We start from the raw sequence: 22,734 nt of genomic DNA, 5'->3' as shown, positions 1-22,734 counted from the left end.
AATGAGGAGTCGAATGACCATACCACTTAATCTCCTACTTTAGATATTTATTTTAAATTGTAAAGTCTTCTTTTGATTTTTTTTTAACTTGAGAATTGAATTGCAATAGGCAATTAGTCTATTAGTCTTCTATATAAACCTGAACTCCGTAATTATGTCTGAAAGACAGAACAATAAATCTATAAGCATCTGAAAATAACTTACTGTACCACCGGCAAATAATTCTCTCTCTCACACACACTTTGAGAAATTAAACATTTATTACTTCAGTTTTCTAATTACTATCCTCTCACATAATTAAGCAATCACTATCATTAAAAACTAATTATGTATATAGCTTGTGCAATATAATTGTTAAGTAAATACTATACTGTTTGGCATCCTAGTGGTACAATGTTTTGCTGCAAAACAGAGAAGTACAAGGTGCCCCTTTGACTTAGGGGAGGGGGAGATGAATTTCCATCCACAATTGAATTTTTGCCCATCTCAGTTAAGGAAAGATTGATTAGGTTGTCACATAGGATATACATTCAATGGAGTTTGAAGTGCATACATCTGAAAAAGCTACAGAAGCATGGCTCATCCATATATGCTTAACATAAATAAGTTGATTCTCATTAAAGTCTGCTCAAACAAATTTTACTGGGAAAATTATGATGATCCTTTCCTAGCATTGCTTTTCTGTATGTATGGACCCACAAGACCACTTTAAAAATATCATAAGCCCCAAATATTATGTCAATACAGGGAAAGTCCAATCTTTAATTACTACCATGCTTTTCTCAAAAGGTGGGGGAACCTTAAGAAAGGCATCCCCAGGTGAGCTCAGAAATGGACAGGTTTGTACAGGAGTAGGCAGTCCTTAAGAAAGCCTGTAAAGCCCTTTATAGCTACAACGCTCAGCACTAAACCTAGAAATGTATAAGGAACCAATAGAGCTCTTTTAGATCTGATGAGATATCATCTCCCATAAAGTGTGTTGCAATGGGTCATTTTGGTTATAACTTTTCTTATAGAGAAAAGTGGTCAGGCTATCTTTGCCCAGGAGGATCACAGCATGTGCACCAGCTTAAGCTTGTAAAAAGAATTTCATACCACTGATTTACTTCTGCGTACAAAGTGAAGGCCATGGACTCACCACATCTGAAACTCTGATCTCCAGCCCTATTTAGAAGGAAACCTCACTAGATTTGATGGAGGTGTTCTCAAATAAGTATAGAGGTATTCTTTTCAGTACAATGCACACAAGGCAGCAGCCCACCAATTTCTTCTCAGTTTTCTGCTCCAAGGGTGGGCGTGGGGAGGTGAGCAAGGAAAAAAAGGGGGAAGTGGAGGAAAGAACTTTGATGGGATGGAGGAATGGGGCAGCTTTAGGAGGCACGAGGAACAGTTTGCCTACCTGTGATGAAGTGGTAGCCAGGGGGACAAATTAGAAGCCCATGGAACCCCATAGCATACATGGTATGGTGTGGAGCCATAGTCTTGCAGAACCACTTTCCGAACCGGACCCACCAGGTAGTAATAAAACAACTGTGCCATTCACTCTCATCCCAGCCAGGCAGTCCAAAAGGATGCTGTGGGTGATGGCAGCAAAAGCTTCCAAAATGTCCAGGAGAAATCGTAGGGGCAAACTCACCTTGATCTCCTTGCAAAGCTAATCCATTTGGATAACTAAAGTGGTTTCTGTACAGAACCCATCTGAAGTGGCAGCTCTGTAGTTCAATGGTACAACACATGATTTGCATGCAAAATCCCTTCTACCTACAGGTAGAACGGGGGAGTTCTCCTGTTTGTAACCTTGGAGAACTGCTAGTAGCCAATGCAGACAATACTGAACTTAAGGACCAATGGTCTGGCTCGGTATAAGGTGGCTTATGTTTGCTTGACATTAATTAAAATGCATTTCACTTGGAAATTCACAAATCCTCCACAGACACTAATAAAAACCCACATAAGAAGTCATGACAAATTAGGAAAAGTGATATAGACCCTGTCCTTCCAGATCTGAACACTGGTATTTTACCCATTGTGAAGGGATCTTAAATCTTCCATTTTACCTGAGTGAATCCAAGTTTGATCCGTCTTTGTTTGAAAGTCTTGGCAAATTGCTCAAGCTCCTCAAGATCACTGGGCTCTTCCAAGCTGGGGGTATCAATTCGCTTTGGTGTTGACTGGCTCTGTGGAAGTGGCTGAATAGGGGTCGCTGCTATTGTGCGTGTTGGGGTTGCTGGCTGCTAAGAAATATAAGAAAGCAAAGAGTGAAGTCAGAAAACATACAGAAATAAAGAATGGTTAAGAAAAAAAGTATGGCTTTTCTTGGTAAATGCTAGTATCTACTATTTTCTAGCATACGCATTGTATTTTAATTACATTCAACACTAAAATAGGTATTGCAATCTAGAGTATTCTCAAAGGGAATTTTATTCAACAGAGAAATTCTTTTAAAAGGACAATAAAAACAAAGGTGTCTCCTGATCCTTTAATTTTTCTGCTTAAGAATGAAGTACACTTTCTCCCAATTATTCTCACTATGCAAAAAAGAGAATGACTGAACAAAGCAAAGGGGTGAGTGGGAAGAGTAAAGTCCCAAAAGTCCAAAACAGCTCCAGAAAGAGTTTATGGCTTTTCTGCTATAAAGCTTTTTAGCAAGTGACAAAGTGTTATCAGATGGACTTAGGACAGGTTCAGAAGTTGCATCTAAGCACAATTCCTATTCTGACAGTAGCTAGACTTCTAATCACTGCTTTCCAGATGCGTTAATACATTTCCCAGTAATTTCTTGATACGTAAAATATAGCATGACACATACACTGTGCTCAAAATTTTCCAGCACAAGTGCAAAGGTTTTTAGAATATGTCAACAATCTCTTAAGTGAGAGGCAGCCACCAGTTCATTGTCTCTCTAGAATAATAAAATGGACAACTTTTGCTATGCACCATGGCTGAATTCTCTCATCCTAACCCCACCAAGTAAATGTATCGAAAACTGACCTGAGAGGTGAAAGTGATGCTTGGCTGAGACTGCAGGAGGTTGGCTTGGCTTTGCTGAGGTAGTTGCGTTAAGAGATTCTGCGCTTGCAGGAGACCTGAAAGAGAGGAGACATGAATTTTAAAAATTACATAAATGCTATTATCAAACTGATTTACTGCAGTATGGTGACTTATGGGCACAGACCATATAGCTCCTTAGTATTTTATGCAGAAGTCTGCTGAAGGAAATCTATTTCAAGTATATCATTCCCCCCCCCCCCAAAAAAAATGGAACTGAACTGCTTACTGGGCTCTGGGAAGCTCTTGCGAGATCTACCAGAACCCAGCAAGCAAGTCTGACAGCTCAAAAGCTCTTTCTGCACTGGGAAAACACTTTGTAAAAAGAACTTTTAAGCTCCTGCCTTCTGTGCTTTTAATTTGTGTGATTTCAACTGACCAGCCTTCAACCGTGCAAAGCTGAAATCGTACAAGTTAAGCGTCCATAAGTTACCCGTATTTAGAGGAGAGAAGGATAGAAATAGGCATTAAGAGTGCAGGGGCACATGATAGCAATTCAAAGGTTTGAAGCACTGCAGAGTAACACATGTGCTGAAGACACTATGTAGAAGTATTTATATGATAATGCTAGAAGACAAGCCAAGTTAGATGACAGAATAGATACAGTGGGTATAATGGAAACTTGGTAGAATGGAGAGTGCCAGTGGGACATGATGATCTCTGGATACAGACTCTATACATGGTCTAGAGCTGAGGCTGCTCTGTTTAACAGAGAGAACACAAGTCCAACAAGCTAGAAACTCCAAAAGGGGCAGGTTCCTTCACAGAAATGGGGGGGGGGCATTATACCAGCTCCCAAAAGTAATTTAGCACTGAGAATTCCCCTGACCAAAATGCCCAGGGTAATCTTGAAATGAAGGATTAAATCAAGGAGGCATCCAAATGAGAAAATGCTATAGTAATGGGAAACTTCAGTAACCCACGCATATAATGGGCGACATGCATTTTCTAATAATAAAAAAGAAATAAAATTTCTAGATATCCTAAATGACTGTTTCCTAACAGGTGGTCATTGTACCAACTAGAGGGGTGGCAACCCAAGACTTAAAACTTAAGAGAAACTCAGGACCAGGTGGAAGATGTGTTAAGCAGATTGGAAACAATTACCGCAGTGCTATCAAATTCAACATATATGTAAATTGCCAATAAAATCCAACACAGTCACATTTTATTTCAAAGGAGGAAACTTCGCCAAAATGAGGTGATTGGTAAAATGGAAGCTGAAAGTCAAGAGGGACAGGTCTCTCCAGAATCCCCAGGGTTGTTCAAAACCACAATAATAGAAGTCTAGCTAGAATATATTCCACAGATCTGGAAAGGTACCACCAGGATCATTAAGATGCTGGTGTGGTAAAGAGCAGAGTCAAGGAAGCTATCAGAGGCAGGAAGGATTCCCTCAGAAAATGGAAGTCTAGTCCTAATAGAAAGGCAGACAGACCAATAAATAATAAACCAATGAAAACAACAAATGATAAAAACAAGGACTGACAAAAATTATTTAATTACATTCAAAGCAGGTGACTGCATAGGGAGGTAGTCAGGCCTTTGGATGACAAAAGAGCCAAATATGTGCTAAACGAGTAAAAGGAGACTGCAGAGGAGCTGAATCAATTATTTGTCTTCACTGTGCAAGATGTAGGGAAGACACCTGTGCCTGAATAAACTTGCATGGAGTTGTTTTTTTTTAAGAAGAAGAAGAAGAAGAAGAAGAAGAAGAAGAAGAAGAAGTAGTAGTAGTAGTAGTAGTAGTAGTGAGGCAAATGGTGGTGACAAGTCCTAGGTCTTTTTCACAAATTAGAAACTGAAAAATCATCTGGTCCAGATGGCACCCAAGAGTTTTGAAATGTGAAATTGCTGAACTTATAACAAAAATATGAAAACTGTCAATTAACCTCCATACCTGAGGACTTGGCAGTGGATTTTTAAAAAAGGATCTGGGGTGGGGTTGGGGTTCCTGAGAAATTGCAGGTCAATTATCTTAACATCTGTTCCACAAAAACTGGTGGAAAGAATTGTTATGCCTTGCTGAAGCAGAACCAGAATAGTTTCTGCAAGGGCAAGTCCTGTGTTATTACAGTTCTCTCTTTGAGTATCAACAAGCATATAGGAAGAGGTGATCCAGTTGACATGCTGACTTACTACTTCAAAACTTGACTTAATAATTTCAAAAAGCTGCAGGTAAGTATCTCACCCAAGACTCCCGAATAAACTTAGCAATCATGGAGTAAGAGAAGTCCTCTTATGGATCAGGAATTAGTTAAGAAACAGAAAGCAGAGTAGGAATAAATGGACAGTTCTCCCAATGCAAGGATGAAGAAAGTGCAGGCCAACAAGGATTGAGGCCTTTGCTTTTTACTTTTTAATGACCTGGAGTTAGGGGTGAACAGTGAGGTAGCCACGTTTGCTGACGATACCAAATTGTTGAGCTCCAAAAGGATCTCTACAAACTGGGTGAAAAAGCAGTAAAACGGCAAATGCAATTTATTCTAAGCAAGTGTAAAATGATGCACATTGGGGCAAATTTTTACCCCTCATTTAACATATACGCTAATGGGGTCTGAAATGGCAGTGACTGACCAGGAATGAGACCTTGAGGTTGTAGAGGGTAACTCGATGAAGATGTTGACCCGACCCAGTGTGCGGCAGCTGTGAAAGAGGCGAATTTCATGTTAGGGATCATCACGAAAGGGACTGAAAATTTAACTGCCAAAATCACAATGCTGTTATAACAAATCTATGGGGAGACTACACTTGGAATACTGTGTACAGTTTCTGGTCACCTCCCCTCAAAAAGGGAACTAAAGTGATCATGGGGTTGGAGAACTCCCCTGAGGAAACATAAAGGGATTTTAAGTTTAGGGGGGAAAGATGAGTGGTGGGAGTGGGGACGTGAGAGCGGTGCATAAGATTAGGTGTGGCATGGAAAAAGTGGCAGGCAGAAAACTCTCCCTATTATATAGTACTAGAACTCAGGGGAAGCCAATGAAGCTGAATGTTGGAAGATTCAGGACAAAAGAAAGTACTTCTTCACATAGTGTATAGTTTAAACTATAGTATTCGCTCCCACAAATGTAGTGATGGCCACCAACTTGGATGGCTTTAAAAGAGGATTCGACAAATTCATAGAGGATCAGGCTATCAATGGCGTCTAGCCACAATGGCTATGTTCTAACTCTACGGTTGGAGATAGTATGCCTCTGAATATCAGTTGCTGGGAATCACAGGAAGGGAGAGTGCTGTTGCACTCAGGTCCTGCGTAGGAGCTTCCTATAGGGATCTTGTTGGCCACTGTAAGAACAGGATGCTAGATTAAATGAGTCTTTGGCCTGATCCAGAAGAACTCTTCTTATGTTCATTACAATCATGACACTCGAAGCACTCTAGCAACTGCAGAAAAGGTGGGACAGAATTTTTAAAAATGAATTTTTGTAGCCTAAAGTTTTAGCCCAAATAAAGGCATATAGGGGAAAAGAGGTGTCCTGTATGCTGACTATTTCCAAAACTGTAAAAAAGGGAAAAAAAGAGTACTATATTAAAGAAGGGAAAGGATAAGGATTCCAGAGAAGCCATGCCTGCATACTTATTGGACTTCTGCTCATGTGATGGATATATTCAAGCAGATGGTCCCTACTCTATAGTAACAAACATCTTCCCTAAAATTTACGTGCCTGAGTATTAAATACGTCTGGTTGCTTGTTTGCCTGCAACAAAATATCTTTATAAAAAACCTAAGTCCTTTAGGAAACGTCTTGCTCACCCTGCTGCCCCTGCGGCGTCTGTGAGATGATGAACTGTGCTGGTTGCAAGTTGGTTGTTGGATGCACCAACACAAACTGTTGCAGGTTGAGATTCTGTTGTTGGAGCTGCTGCAGGTGCTGCAAATCCTTGAAGAAGCAAAACGAAATTAAGAGTTTTTTAAACTTAAACAGTCACTCCCTCCCCTTCAAAAGCAAGACAAGCCCATTAGGAAAAGAACCGTGATCCAAAATTCTTATTCTGCAAACAGAGGGCATCTCAATTTAACAGCGCATAAAAAAATGAACATATACTAATTCATAGAATCATAGAATGACCTGGGAAAAGTTGCTAACGCGAAGGAACAACAGCAAAGTATTGATTTAAGGATGTAGTCCTCCTCTTGAGGTTTTCAGCATATCATCAATTTCACTAATAGAAACAAAATTTTAGCATCAGCAAATGTTGAAGTTTTAGGCTGCCACGGAGCTCTACTTGTCCCCAGGCTCCTTCAGTTTTTGTATCTGCCCTCCGCAGGTGATGGGGGCTTTGGTAGGAAATGACTAGTGCAGCCATCAACAGCCCACCAGGCTCATCAACCCTGCTCCTAAGGAGACCTGCTGGAATTTTATGCCAGCTGCATCATACAAGCAGAGGGATGCTACTGGAAATCTGCCTTTGCTTTCTCATACATCTGCTTCCAGGCAAGCAACAGCTACAAAACAGTGGTGAGAGAAAGTACATACCATCTCCTTCCTCTTGGCCCTAGTCTGCCCAACCCACAGAAGTGAATCCTACAATTGTTTATGTGGGGACATGCTCATCATATGGGAGGGGGAGGGGAAGTAAACATGGAACAATATGGTGTCTGGGCAGTAATCAACTTCAATCTATGGCCATGTTTCACACATCAGAGAATTAACTCTCGGAATCCTACTGACTTGATGGCTTTTGTAGGTCTGGTAAGAAGCCAACAAACTCAAAACACTAGCCCATTGTACCACCATGATAAAAAAAAGATAGCAAGAACTTGAGTGGTAAGAACATATTATGAAAAATGAAAAACAATTTCCTCGCAGCATGCTAAATTGTATTTTGTTATGTACATTGTATCTATCAGGATGTGGTATAATTTGTATTAGCTCTGTAAACTGCCTTACCAGTAGGTGCACAGAGAACTATAAACACTACTATATAAATGTTAGGGGAAAACCCTCCTAGCATTTATTCCATTTATTCATATTCTCACAGAAGATTTCTTGCGATGATCGCAGCTTGAGTTGTGTGTGTAAAATCAGTTAAATATAATGATGTGTCTGAAACGGAGATCAGGTCAGTGAATCAATTATTCAAGAACAGGGCTATAAAAACAAACAATTATTTGGATAATGTATTTATAATAGTAATCCAAACAAGCTAAGCAGTGCTCTGTTGTAAGCAATTGATGAAGTCCATATACTCCAATTTGCAGTGGAAAAAGTGACGGACTTCAGATATAAGGTTGGTTAAGGTGACAGGTAAGGAAGTGGTCCTAAATGACCCAATGAGTAGGTAACTGAACTCAGGTCTCCCAGGTTTAATTCCAATACTACACTGGCTCTCAACTTTCATTTTTGCTCCTTGTGACCATGAATTATTAACCAGAATTATTAACTATACTTATAGGCCACTCAAAAGCAGAGTTCACATGGAGACTCGGAACTAGAAATAAAATAATTAAAAATTCATTAGCAATTATATATATATATGTGTGTGTGTGTGTGTGTGTGTGTGTGCAGCATACAAACACAAGTCCAAGAAATTTAACTTTACATTGATTTCATATACATCTCAAAGTGATTCATACCATACACTAAAAATCACTAAGAATAGGCTTAAAACATCTCAAAATGTTTATTCGGCTTTACGCCCATCATGGCTTAAAAACAATATACAAATCAACTAAAGATAGGCAAGAAACCTAGTTCCCATCCCTACTCACACCCAGCTGGAAAAGCTTGTTGAAACAAGAATGTCTTCAATTGTTTCTGGAAATTACAAACAGAGGGCACCTGCTGTATCTCAACAATGATCCTGTTACACAAACAGTCACACTGAAAACCCTGCAACATATTGTCATGGCTAGAACTTCTGATATTTTTAGGGTTTCAGGAACTGCCCCAATTGCAAAGAAGTAACTTGCTGGGCATATGGAGAGTAAGGCAGTCTCTCAAATAACTTGGTCCAGAGATGCTTAGGGCCTTATACATTAGTACCCAAATCTGTATTGGCTGCCTGGACTGGAAGCAGCTTGGCAGCCAATGCAGATTCCAAAGACAAGGAGATATATGCTGGCAGTAGTCTGGCCCCACAAATAGTAGCATACTTCTAAGCACCTTGTTTTTGTCGGCAGGCTGCAAAAACTGAAACTGATCTCACAAAAAGGCTTAGTGGATGACTGGAAATCTCACTTGGAGCTGCATAAATCATGGAATCAAGCACATTATGGAGGTGAGTGACTTCATTCTCTAAAGTGTCTAGAAAGCAAAAGTCCCTGGGGGCTCCTGAGCTCCATTCACTAATACAGGGGTCCAGAGCCAACAGACCACTCTGAAGAACTCTGCTATGTAGTTATTCAATGGTGCAATGGAGACAGTGAAGTAGGCCCTCCTTGCTGCTTTCACGAGTGCAAAGTAGGCATGATTATGTGCTCTAACACAGCATTTGAGAGGATGCGCAGAAGAAACCATATCTATGGCCCTCCACATCTCACCATTCCCCAGTGAAACGAGGACCTTAGCAGGTTTGCCTGTTTCACCCATCAGAAAATACCTATAGCATTCAGGAATCCCTAAGTGGTCTACCCTAACTGGTCCTCCACCCCTGCAGGGGGGGGACTGGTGTCAGCTCAAGCTTCACCAGGAAGTGGTCTGATGATGGCAAAAGGGGCACAGAAACACCTCCTCATTTCCAGGCATCCTACCTCACCACCAGGAGCAATAACCAAATCAGGAGTGTGTTCTGCATTGTGTGTCAGGTCAATGATCACTTGAAACAACCCCATGGTTGCCATGAAGTCCTGAGTTGGATCAAGAACCAAACTGCATATGTGAGTCTTGTTCAGATTTAACAGCCGAATCATGGTTTGGTTCTTGTGAACAGCTTTGTGCCCACAACGTCCCTTCAATGTCCTCTCATTTCTGGGTTTGAAATACTACATTTTATTACCAAACCAGAATTAGAAACTCATTTCAAACCATGGTTGTCTCCAAACCAGAATGGGAAAATAATGGTTTGCATAAACTTTAATTTACCCACTTTGGATGTCACACCAAATTGTGGCCTGCAAAAATCAGGAAATGAGGAAAGCAAGTGGAGTGGAAAGAGCAAGTGCTCAAATGTAAAAACTGTTTATAAGAGCCAGATTATTTGACCTGAATGTTGCCATGCCTGCATTTTATAAAAGGAAACTTGTAGCTTTCTGTAACAGGGATGTGTGGTCTTTGGAAATCAGAGGACCAAGCAGACTATGTTGCCAAGGTATTCAAAACACTGCCTTGTGAGCCCTTATTCAGTTGCACTGCGAACAAAAGAGTAACAAAAGAGACATATTAGGGCAGGCCAACATGATCAATGGTTCGAAAGACAAAGCTCACCTGTGCAATTTGTATCGGTTGAGATAGAGGGATTTGTGTCATGGGCGTTGCAGCAGAAGCTGAGATGGTGGCGCCTGCAGCATTGTGCTGCTGACTGGCTGAATGCTGCACTGCAGCTGCCAGCAACTGTGCCTGTGCCTGTTGTATCAATAATTGCTGCTGGGCTGGTGTTAACGTGAGCTAGGAACAAGTTTTAGGACAGTAGTTAATAGCACGAAACATCATCCCTTTTACAAACCATCACTATTTATTTCTGACCAGTTGCCTTCAAACAAGCCACCGTATACAGGGAGCAGATGTTTATTCCAGGTAAGATAAAAATCAACCAATCTATCAACCTATATTTCACCTCATCTAAATGGTACTGGCATAAGCATTGTATCATTGTGGCCACTGCATTATTGTGGCACTGCTTCAAAATTAATGTGAAAAAGGTAATTAGCTAGCAAGCAATGGAAAGAAACAGCACTGACAGGAAATAGCAAGCAAAAGAACAAGCCATCACTGACAGGCTTTGAAAGGAAATTTACACCCACCAGAAGCAGAAGCGATTAGCCAGATGAATGAGAAATAGCAATACTGGCTGTGGTTACCAAACAAACTGATAATACTCCAGCTGCTTCACATTAGCATGAATCCCTGGCATGTTTCATCATTTCCATTATGCCTTAAGATATAGCTGAGGAACATGTGCACCATTTGTTCCCCTCCAAGTCAACCCCCCTCTTCCGTCTGCCTTTTTGTTTTGATAGGATTGAGCTGGTAGGTTGACATCTCTGCAGGTTTCCAAACACACATTATCTCTATGAAACAGGTGGCGTTAGACTCCCTTCGATACATGAATATTCTTCCCTGTTTCTGTATAGAAAGAGCCCTTACCTTCAAAGACCTGGATCTAGTTTCAATGTAGCAAAGAGCAGTTAGGCAAAATGACATTTAATGTATATGGACTAATTTTTACTGTATGCTTATATAAAAGTGCTGTAAGTAAAAGCCATGAAAAAAACTGTATTCAGATTACAGTAAAAGCCCACTACATATGGAAAACAGCCATTTGTAGAGCTTTAAGGCGAAGTATCTGGCATAAATAGAAAACATTGCCAGTCAATACTAAGGTAGACAGACCACTGCTCTGAGTTGGTATAAAGCAGTTTTCTGTATGCCTATAAATAGAACTAAACTCAAAGCAGTGCCATTTGATTTACATATTACATATACCTTTCAGAGATAAATAATATAGGGAGAAAAGTCTCCGATTAACTGCATGTCTCAAATTTTGAAAATAGCAGAAGTCATTTATCAGTTTTTAGTCTCCCAAGTTGTTGTAGCATACTTTTTTTTTGCAATTGAAAGAAACACTGATAGCTTACGTGAAAAGTTCTCCATCCAATGAGAACTGTTAATAGGTGGATTTAAACCTCATTTTGTGTATGGAAAAGGAAATTTCAGCAAACTTAAGAGTGTGGTTATATCAACAATAGCACTGTGGTAAAATGGTTGATCAAATAGTCATAAATATGACCAAGACATTGTACCAGCAGTACTAACTTCTTTTCCCTCTTCATTGTGACTAGGAGGTCACAGAAGAAAGCAAATATGGAGGAAGACAGGGGTCAGTAACCTTTTTCAGCCGTGGGCCGGTCCACCGTCCCTCAGACAATGTGGTGGGCTGGACTATGTTTTTTTTGGGGGGGGAATGAACGAATTCCTATGCCCCACAAATAACCCAGAGATACATTTTAAATAAAAGCTCACATTCTACTCAGGTAAAAACACACTGATTCCCGGACCGTGCACGGGCCGGATTGATTAGGCGATTGGGCCACATCTGGCCCATGGGCCTTAGGTTGCAAGACAAACACTCCCCCCAAAAAAACTAATCTAAAAGAAGAAATTTGCTATAATTTGTTGACTTCTTGAATCAACATACTGTGTTAAAAATTACCCTTATACTCATCAGCAAAGTAGAGAAATAGCATCTGATATGGTAGGTTTCATATTGTATATATCAGCTTTCCAGATAGATTACACAGCAATAACCACTATATCAAAAATAAAATTACAGAATTTAAAAACTACTCCCCATCTACAATTGTATCAATTAATTTCTAATATATCAACCCGATTTCTAAAAGATAGTGGTGGCAGGATTAACAGAGCCTCCCTAGATAGAAAGTTCAAAGAAGGTAAGCTACAATAGAGAGGGTTCTACTTTTGCTCCAGAAGACAACTTTTCTCATGGCATGGGGACATAGCACAAGGTCTCCTCCTGCAAATCTCAAGAGATGTGGCAATTTCTCCAGATAGGCTGAACTCAGACAATATAGGCCTAGAAGCAAACAGGTCCATGGACTGGGATACCATAATCCAAAGCATCAAGTGCCACTGAGAGACTCATAAAACCAATAGGGAGATTTTCTCTGGCCACATTCACCTGGAATGATAAAGCAACAATCTATTCTGTCTAATACAAAAACATGAGTTGGTGGCTCATTACAATTCACTTGGACTCATCTTACCCCAGTGATCTGTCCTCCAGCCAGCATGAGCTGGGTCTGGGGTATGGCCGCCTGTACTGAAGGCTGCTGGGAAGGCTGGCTTGGCTGCTGACTGTCCCCAGATTCTTCATTAGGTTTAGTCTAGGAAAGAAAATATACAAGCTTTTGTAGAACAGAATGGGTATCAATGTAGACACAGCCATTTTCATAGTTTATTGTAATATAAAGAGGGATGATATTAACAAGATTTGTGGTTATCAATAAGATAAAAAGCTGCTTATTTCAACAACTTGTTTTCATAGATAACAGGTGGGGGGGAGAAATGCTAATTTGGTATTGTAGCCGGAAGCCAATATTTTCACGTTATCAGAATGGAAGAAAAAAATGCTGCTGTTACTTCAAATCATTAACAAAAACAGGGGCTCGATTGTAGTTGGAGCGGGCCTCCAGACACAGGGCCCCCTCAAAACACATATACATATGTTCAAGAAAATTTCCTATTTAGTGCTTGATTTAAAGGCACGGCCTTTAAAGTTTCCCAGTCATTGCCATACTACAGTCAGATCTGCACACACTTGTACCAAACTGCCTAATTCCTAGTCAATGTGAAACTCAGTAATCAGTAGCATGCAAGTTTTGGATTAGTGCAGTAGATTTTTCTTTTATACATTTTATAATAATTCATAAACATAGTATTTCAAACTAAACAAGATATTAGCTTGAAAAACTTTAGATGCTGAATTGCATCCAGGAACAAAAACAAACACTCACCATACATCTTGTCTCTAAGAAACAGAATTTGGTATTTATATAGGCAAACACAGTTCATTTATTTAAAACCATCTTATGAAAGATGAAATTACTGTAGCCATGAGGGAAAAATGCAAGTGAGAAAGCACATGAAAAGGAAAAACAAGGAGAGGGGGTTTATGGTAATTAAAACTGCTTATGCAGAACATTAAAATTCTGCATAGATTTGCATATTTTCCACCACCTGTTTTGGGGACTGCAGAGCAGGCTAATTAACATAGAGGCTCTGATTAATTCTGCCAGTCATTGAGAGATAATTACAGCACAGGACTGTAAACATTCTGCACTGGAGATATAGCCTGTTTGCCAACATCTCTCTCAGGGACTCAAAGTTTGCCATGGCAACCAAGGCAATTTTCAGCCTCTCTCTTTTAGAGAGGAAGGTCACTATCGCGCCTCCTTTCAAAATTATCATATGTAACTAGGTGCATGTTCTAGGGGCTTTCAAGAATGCCCTACCCTAGTTCCTTAGCACTCATAGAGAATGATGCCACTTCACAATAATACTATTTTCCTTCCCCTTTGATGCATTGCCTGAATATTTTAATGAAAGGCAGTAAGCAGTAGATTATAACGCTTTAAGGCATCCTACACCTTCCAGTTGGGATTCAGGCCTCATTATGGGACTGAAACTGCCTTGGTCGCGCTGGTGAGCTAGGGACAAAGGTGAGAGCTGTTTCCTAGTTCTGCTGGATCTCTCAGCAGCTTTTGATACCATCGACCATAACATCCTTCTGGACCGTCTACAGGGGCTGGGAGCTGGGGGCACTGTCATACAGTGGTTCCGCTCCTTCCTCCTGGGCCGTGTCCAGAAAGTGGTGGTGGGGGGTGAGTGTTCAGACACCTGCGCTCTCACTTGTGGGGTGCCTCAGGGTTCTGTCCTCTCCCCCATGCTTTTCAACATCTACATGCAGCCGCTGGGAGAGATCATCAGGGGGTTTGGTCTGGGGTGTTCATCAATATGCGGATGATACCCAGCTCTACCTGTCTTTCAAATCGGAATCAGTGAAGGCAGTGAAGGTCCTGTGTGAGTGTCTGGAGGCGGTTGGAGGATGGATGGTAGCTAACAGATTGAGGTTGAATCCTGACAAGACAGAAGTACTGTTTTGGGAGGACAGGAAGCAGGAGAGTGTGGAGGACTCCCTGGTCCTGAATGGGGTAACTGTGCCCCTGAAGGACCAGGTGAGCAGCCTGGAAGTGATTTTGGACTTGAAGCTGTCCAGGGAGGCGAGGGTCAATTCTGTGTCCAGGGCAGCTGTTTACCAGCTCCATCTGGTACGCAGGCTGAGACCCTATCTGCCTACAGACTGCTCACCAGAGTTGTGCATGCTCTGGTTATTTCCCGCTTGGACTACTGCAATGCGCTCTATGTGGGGCTACTTTTGAAGGTGACCTGGAAACTACAACTAATACAGAATGCGGCAGCTAGACTGGTGACTGGGAGAGGCTGCCGAGACCACAAAACACCGGTCTTGAAAGACCTACAATGGCTCCCAGTACATTTCTGACAGTTCCCTCACTGCAAGAAGCCAAGTTACAGGGAAGCAGGCAGAGGGTCTTCTCGGTAGTGGCATCTGCACTGTGGAATGATGGATGACTGTATTTTAATATTTTGTTGGAAGCAGCCCAGAGTGGCTGGGGAAACCCAGCCAGATTCACAGGGTATCAATCTATTATTATTATTATTATTATTATTATTATTATTATTATTATTATTATTATTTTTATGCTTAAGCAGTCAGCTGCATCTTACAGAGAACAGAAGAGCAACCAGTTTCAGATTTTAACTATAAATCTTTATTATTATAAAGGAAAACCCGAAGTGATTACAGTAAGGCCATGCTGACCATCTTATTTCAGCTCCAACTCTTGGGAGTTTTTTAAACATCTTTTAATGTCAAACAGGACTTCTGTACTGAACAACATTTGTTAATGGCTGCCAAACTCTCCCATTGGTATTGCAAAAAGAAAAGTAGAAAGAAAAAAAGGTTGATGCAGACGCAAAAGCACTTACCTGTACATTTAAGGACTGGGCAGCAGCCTGTAAACTTGATCCAGGGAGCTGAACCTATAAAAATGATGTACTTTTAAAAACACAAAACTGGAGAGAAGTAAAATAGCCGAAAAAGAAAGTTTCTCTAGTTTTCGAAACACCTAAGACCACTGAGATAATTAGAATTTTAAAATATAATGCATTGATTCTGATCTAATGCCAGACCATGGTTTGCCCTAACTATAGCTTGTACTCCAAATCATAATTTGCATTCCAGAGGTTCAGAAGAACAATGATTTGGGGTTACTTTCTCCTCCTGCCTTTCCCAAGAATCCCCAGATATTATTCAAACAGTGGTCTCTTCAAAGATCCTTTAGTAAAAGGCAAAGGATTTATACGATCTGAAGAGAAACCAGAGTATATGAACTTTTCAAAAATCCTGGTTTAGTGGACATTCACAAACCATGGATTGATGGCTGGTGGTGCTACAGGCATCATGACAAGCCATGGTTTGGCAAGCTATCTGAACTATCCTGCTCCATTTAAAATCTTTAGGTGGAATCTTAACTTTGAATGTCAGTTGTTTACAAACAGAAAACTTTTGGGAGTAGCCACAGTTTATCCAAATTTTGAAGGTGCAAAGTCAAGTGAGAAAAAAGGAATGCAACTTTTATGAAAAGGTATTCCAAAACAGATATGTTGTTAGTCTGCACTCCATGAGCTGTGACACAGTACTAATTCAACACTACCTTTTGCATAACCTAGGCAAAATAACAATACAAGGAAGTGTTATGCTGTGTCTTCAAATGGTTGCTACATTTCTGGGTTGGATTCTACAAGATTACAACATGCCATCTGTCACCAAGCAGGCAATTTGTCTCCAAAAAAGCTCCTATCTCCAGTGCCAACATCCAGTTTAATCTTTTGCCCTGTAGTATTCTGAGATAGCAACCATATTAATTAGAGAAAGGCTTCCAAAGCATCATCATGCACAGCTGTCTTAGAGAATTGGCTAGGTTAATAAACTACCAGTTTTTGGCCCTTTCAGCTCTTTTTGCAGCATAAGCTTATGAACAAAGGCCTCTTAGGTACTGATTGCAAAGGCCTAAAAGCCCATTTTAACCAAAGCCTGAGCTGAAGTTGCTCCAAAGCAAAAACTTTCTGCTGTAAATAGTGCCTTGCAAAAAAAATAAAAATAAAAATACTGCACAGGGATGGAATGATAAGGTGACTCTGGCTCGTTTTACCATGGGAAACTGCCAATTCAAGATAAACATATAAACACAGTAGCCACTTCAAAGTTCAAGATTCATTATACCCTGGCACTTGAGATTTAAGAAATAGAGCATGCTAAAGTCAAAGACAGCTGTATATTATCTTTTAGAATTTTTTTAATAAAGAGATGAACGAAGTATTAAATAAAAGTAGTGGCTGAATCAGAGAAGCTTGAGAAAATAGAACAACCTTCAGTAAATATGTGTTGCTGCCTTTGAAAACTCTATAGCTATTGGCCATAAGGAGACTAGCTTCAGCTGCTTGACATGAACGCTGCTCAGGGTTTAGCTGCTCAGGGGTACAGAAGGTTTACAAACGACCTTTTTAGTTTCAAAATTAGTCAGCAAGCAAGAATTAGGGGCAGAGGGTGGTGTACACTCTTGACAGGCAGATGTTTGGTCGAGAGGGTCAAACCGTTGGGTCAACTGTTGGATTGTGCATGAGTGATAATGATATGTGAAAGGCATGCATGAAGAGTGTTACAGAATCAAAGAACTGCAGAATTGGCAAGGACCCTGAGGTTCATCTCTTCCAACCCCCTGTGATGCAGGAACAATACATGACAGGTGACCACCCAACTTCTGCTTAAAAATATCCAAGGCAGGAGTGTCAACCACCTCCTGAAAAAGTCTGTTCCACTGTCCAACAGCTCCTACTGTCAGAAAGTTTATCCTGATGTTTAGTTGGAATATCATTTCTTGTAACTTGAAGCCATTAGTTTGGGTCCTAACTAGCTTACTCCATCTTCCGTTATATATTTGAAGATAGCTATAATATCTGTTCTTAGTCTCCTCTTTACCAGGCTAAACATATCCAGCTCCCTCAATTGTTCCTCATAAAGCTAGGCTTCCAGACCATTTATCCTCTTGGTCTCCCTCTTCTGAACATGCTTGTGCATATTATGGCCATCATGTCAGCATCACCATTCACCAGCCTATCTACTTTCCTCTTTCTACACACACATGCACATGCACACACAAAAAATGCAAGCACACTCCACATTAAGGAACATTATAGGAACCAAGGCAAGTATAGAAAGATGAAAGAGTGAGCAAATATTTTCTTTTATTTATTTTTATTCCCCAAGGCTGCTAAGCAGCAGCAGCAACAATGGAAACAACATAATAAAGCACACTATTCATACAGCAGCATCAAGCAGCACAGCAAATAAATTTTAAATGATGCGGAGAAAAATATTTCACTACTCAAACCTAAGTGCAATGAAATTGCATTGGCTTTATTAGTAGCTCTTAATACAATAACCAGCACTTTTAAAATGGGCTTTGAAATGAACTGGAAGCCAATAAAGCAGAAGCTACCTGGGGCGGGGGGAAACCTTTGGTATTTTGCACCAACTGATTTCTGAATACTTTTCAAAGGCAGCCCCATGGCAAATGCAAGTAACGCAATATGAAAGTGATTAAGGCACACCTGACATGTGTAGAACATAACTAGATCTGCTTTCAAATGGTTCCTACTGACTTCAAATCGGGTAGATAAGCTGAAGTCTCGGTGTCGGTTAATAAGAGATCATATCTGACCTCTTAAGACACTGGAACCAGCAGGAGACTTGTTTTTATCTCTGTGGTGTTTCGCCTTCATGGTATCCGTAAGTTCATACCCTTCTTTTCTACGGTATTTATTTATTGCATTTATATACTGCCTTTTTACCAGGGTGCCCAGGGTGGTTTGCAATTTACGATATTAAAAATAAGCAAGCAGCACAAAATATTCACAGGCTGACTTCGGGAGCAGATGCAACTATCTTCTTGGCCTGAGTTTCCTGTCTGATGCTTTCTCTCAGGGCATAGTAGGTCCAATGTTCCCTAGTGGTTATGTGCTACCCTAGCCTGGGTATATAAGTAAACGGCTGCCATTCATTCCTATGAAGAAGAGTATAAACCAATTTGGGGACAACAAACCTGCCTACACCCACAACAGGAACTTATGGGAAGAATGATATGCCCCTCCTTCAGGCAACTCCAAGGTTATGGTGGACCAATGTTTCTCATCATCACTAAAACAAAAACAAAAACCCAAAGCACCAGATTCAAAAGGGAAAGAGGCAACACAGAGCACTACTTAAGCTCCTCTTCCCTACTTCAAATGCAACACCTGAGATGCGTGGGGAATGGAAACATTTTTCATCTGCTTCTCAGAGCCTGGAAACAATGTTTTGTTTAGGGAGGAGAAGCAGCAGGACTTGGAAACCTAACTTGCCTCCACCAACTCAGTAGCTGCTATGATAGACAAAAAGAGTAGGCAGAGGTGGTTGACAAAGGGCTGGGATTCTCAGTTGCTTCCCTCTCCCCTCCCCAAGCTTGAAAGACTCTTATGGAGCCAAAATCTAAGACAGAAAACACATTAGTCACAGTCCTTTCAGATTAGATGGCTTTCAAGTTTTGTCAGGAAATCAGCAGGCAAGCATACTTCCAAGTACAGTGGTACCTCGGGTTACAAACACCTCGAGTTACAAACACTTCGGGTTACAGACTCCACTAATCCGGAAGTAGGACCTCGGGTTAAGAACTTTACCTCAGGATGAGAACAGAAACCGCCCGGCAATGGTGTGGTGGGCCCCATTAGCTAAAGTGGTACCTCAGGTTAAGAATGGTTTCAGGTTAAGAATGGACCTCCGGAACAAATTAAGTTCGTAACCAGAGGTACCACTGTACTCTGAGGAAAGGACTCCCCGCCTGCAGAACTCTGCCCAGGCCACAAATACCCAAACCTACCTGTACAGCCTCCTGAACTGCTTTTGCCTGGCTATAATGTATAATGAAGTCTGTCCATGCCTCTCGTTTGCCAGAATGAATGATATTGGTGAATGGGTGGGGTGGGATGTGAAACCACAGGCTTTTGTGTGGCTGGAAAGTTGCCTGCTGTGTGAAGGTAGGAGTCCCATCAATTGCTCCACCCACTTTGTCTCTACCCACATCTGCCTGTAGACCTACTTGCCAATGACATGCAACCCCCATTAAGGGAACGTGGCTCTTGGGCTGAAAAACGTTTCTCACTCCAGCTCTAAAGAAATGGACTGCTCTTGCTCCTCCTAGGTAAGAATATTCACATTTCTCAGAAGAAAATGGAAAGACAGACATAGAATGGTGAAAACAAGCTCTATTTCCAGATATGCCTACCATACAGGTTGACACATAGAATGATAGCTTTGATTCTTTGGAAACCCATTTGAAAGTAGCCTACTAGTCCCATACGGTCAACTGGTCCCATCTATTATCCAGTTGTACAAAAAATGTCCATGTACTGTGAAATTATGTTTTAGGTCACAAAGACCTCTAAAATGGCCATATGAGACACTGTGCAATGTGGGCCTACTCAGAGGGCCTGTAAATCATCCTTTCTTATGTTGAGATAGAAGACACTGCTGTTCTTTCTAAAGCTTTGGTAGCCTCTATGCATGCCTCCAAAAGAAGACACCAATCTTGCACTACTTTGTTGTTTCTGGTTTTGCCAACATAGTGCAGAGAGAGAGGAACCCTTTATATTACCTTCCAAATTTCAGAATAAAAAGAAACAAATATTTACCTGATGAAGGTGTCCAAGGAAGGCCTGGGCTGTAGATATTGCCCCCGCGGCAGGCACAGTCTGTTTCTGAAAGTCCAGGCCATTTGTCTGTGTGCCTGGGGATGCAAAGAAAGATATATTCTATTAAAATTCCCCTCAAAAGTCAAGTCTGAAAAATCTGTAGATTCATTCACACCTTTGTTGCCAATTTATCTACATGTCAGCAAAAGCAGTAATTCAGGGCCAATAAACCTAAGTCACCACCTTTTCACCTTATCGCCCCCCTGGGCTCAACAATCAACTGGCAGTACCCTCAAGACATGTAGAATCAAGACACATGTTATGGTGGGGGCGGGAGAAAAGGGGCTAAGGCTATATTAGAAAGATTTAGAAATGTTATAAAGATGAAAATGACAAGTTTAGTATGAGAATAAATATTGGAAGAAAAGGATAAAACAAAATATAACATGGCCACCCAAATTACGGGCTTGAAAAGAACATGAATAAAAAATACCACTGGGGTTAAGGGAGAAAAGGATAAGAGGAATGGAAAGAGATTAAGAATTTAGCATTGCTGAGCTTAAGTTCAATACGATGCTGGGTCATTCAAAATGTGACAGGGAAAAGTTAAAAGGTTGGCTTATGTCTAACAATGTAAGATGGAGACAGCATGGGAGCAAAAATAGTATTGAATGTTGTCACTACATAAGTGATATGGACTATGACAATATGTAAGCTCTGGTGTAATCCGACCTCATGCCTTCAGAAAGAAGAGGAGGGTGGGTTTTGTTCCAATACTGTTATTCCAATTCTAGAGGTTGCCAGAGACAGAAGTTAGGCTATCCCTGTCCAAATAGGGGCACAGCTGAGCCACTAGCCAAAGTGGATAGAAGGGACTCTGTGCCACCAAGGTCACCTGAGCCTCAAGTGACACAATGGATCCAGATGTACACAAGAGCAGGTCACCTCCCACCCTCAAGTCTATGGAATTGCCCACTAACAGTGCCTTAGTCTAATCCAGATAGACTTTCAGTTTATTGGCTCTCATCCACTCCATTACTGAGCCAATACAATGGTCCAGCACATCCACTGCTACACCTGTAAAGAAGTACAGCTGTGTGTCATCAACATATTGCTGACAATGAACTCCAAAACTCTGATGACCCAACTTGTGTAGATGTTAAACAGCATGGGGAATAAAATCGAAACCTGGTCAATCCTGCACTGAAGGCTCTACAGGGCCAAAGGGCACTCTGCAAGGACTACCTTCTGGAAACACCATTCTAGTAGGACCCAAACCACCACAAAGCGGTGGTGCCATCCACCCCAAACTCAGAGAGCTGCTCCAGAAGGATACCATGGTCGATGTTATTAAAGCCACTGAGAGGTTAGAATAATTAACAAGGACATATTTCCCAGTCTCTCTCCTGACATAGGTCATCATACAGGGCAACCAAAGCTGTTTCTGTGTTGAAACTGGGCAGAAACCCCAATTGAAATGGAGCTAGAAAATCAGTTTCCTCCAAGAGTGCCTGGACCTGATCTAAGACTACCTGATCAAGAACCTTGCCCAAGAAGGGGTAGTGGCAACTGGCCAGTAATTACCAGTAATTTCTGAATCCAGGAAGGGTTTCTGGAGAAGTGGTTTTACCACTGTCTCCCTCAAGTCGGCAGGGACCACACCCTCTCGAAGGGAGGCAAGAATCACCTCGCTGGCCCAGCGAGCTGTCCCCTCCCTGCTGGTTTTTATCAGCCAAGAGGGGCAAAGGTCCAGAGCACAAGCGGTCATGCTGACCAATCCATGCACTTTGTCCACATCCAGGTATGTTTATTTTAAAAAACCCTGGTCACTGAATTATTCGGCTTCATACTGTACTTGTTTTGATAAAGGAAGAGTCAATATTATGTAAGTTGCTATGCCTTAAACTCAGGATACTAATAACATTTTTAAAAATTAAAAATCTGATTGTAATAATGTATTATAATAGTGATCTCAATTAACGGAGTGTTGGACCTCATGCATCTATGCATAGGACGACTTACAGACTTGGGAGAACTCAAATCCCCTGCTCAGGATACTGCACAGGATACTGGCTGAATGTTGGGAGAACAGAAAATTGGGTGGTTGGTATCAGATACAGAGTATCCTGGAAAGAGGCATAACTGGAATGCTGAATAGCTGCAGACAACAATGCAACAAATTTTGTTGCAGGTC

General features: G+C 41.1%; 1 protein-coding gene across 8 annotated transcripts in view; it reads right to left on the bottom strand.

The window, feature by feature from the left end:
* The window catches only part of POU2F1 (POU class 2 homeobox 1), an 87,311-nt gene that overhangs the window by 7,337 nt on the left and 57,240 nt on the right, over positions 1 to 22,734 (bottom strand). For 4 of the 8 annotated variants that reach the window (XM_081907865.1, XM_081907867.1, XM_081907868.1 and 1 more), the window contains exons 3-10: positions 20,541 to 20,635; positions 15,741 to 15,794; positions 12,938 to 13,057; positions 10,419 to 10,598; positions 6,806 to 6,932; positions 5,626 to 5,694; positions 2,992 to 3,086; positions 2,058 to 2,234 (exon numbers count right to left, since the gene is read on the bottom strand). In XM_081907865.1, coding sequence (XP_081763991.1) covers positions 2,058 to 2,234; positions 2,992 to 3,086; positions 5,626 to 5,694; positions 6,806 to 6,932; positions 10,419 to 10,598; positions 12,938 to 13,057; positions 15,741 to 15,794; positions 20,541 to 20,635 — 917 coding nt within the window. The remainder of the gene's footprint in view (positions 1 to 2,057; positions 2,235 to 2,991; positions 3,087 to 5,625; positions 5,695 to 6,805; positions 6,933 to 10,418; positions 10,599 to 12,937; positions 13,058 to 15,740; positions 15,795 to 20,540; positions 20,636 to 22,734) is intronic. The other 4 variants (XM_081907871.1, XM_081907872.1, XM_081907866.1 and 1 more) reach the window with 3 other exon arrangements.

Source organism: Podarcis melisellensis (genome assembly GCF_964234715.1).
Source record: "Podarcis melisellensis genome assembly, chromosome: 4".
NCBI classification, from domain to species: domain Eukaryota; kingdom Metazoa; phylum Chordata; class Lepidosauria; order Squamata; family Lacertidae; genus Podarcis; species Podarcis melisellensis.
This window is presented reverse-complemented; position numbering and strand designations above follow the sequence as displayed.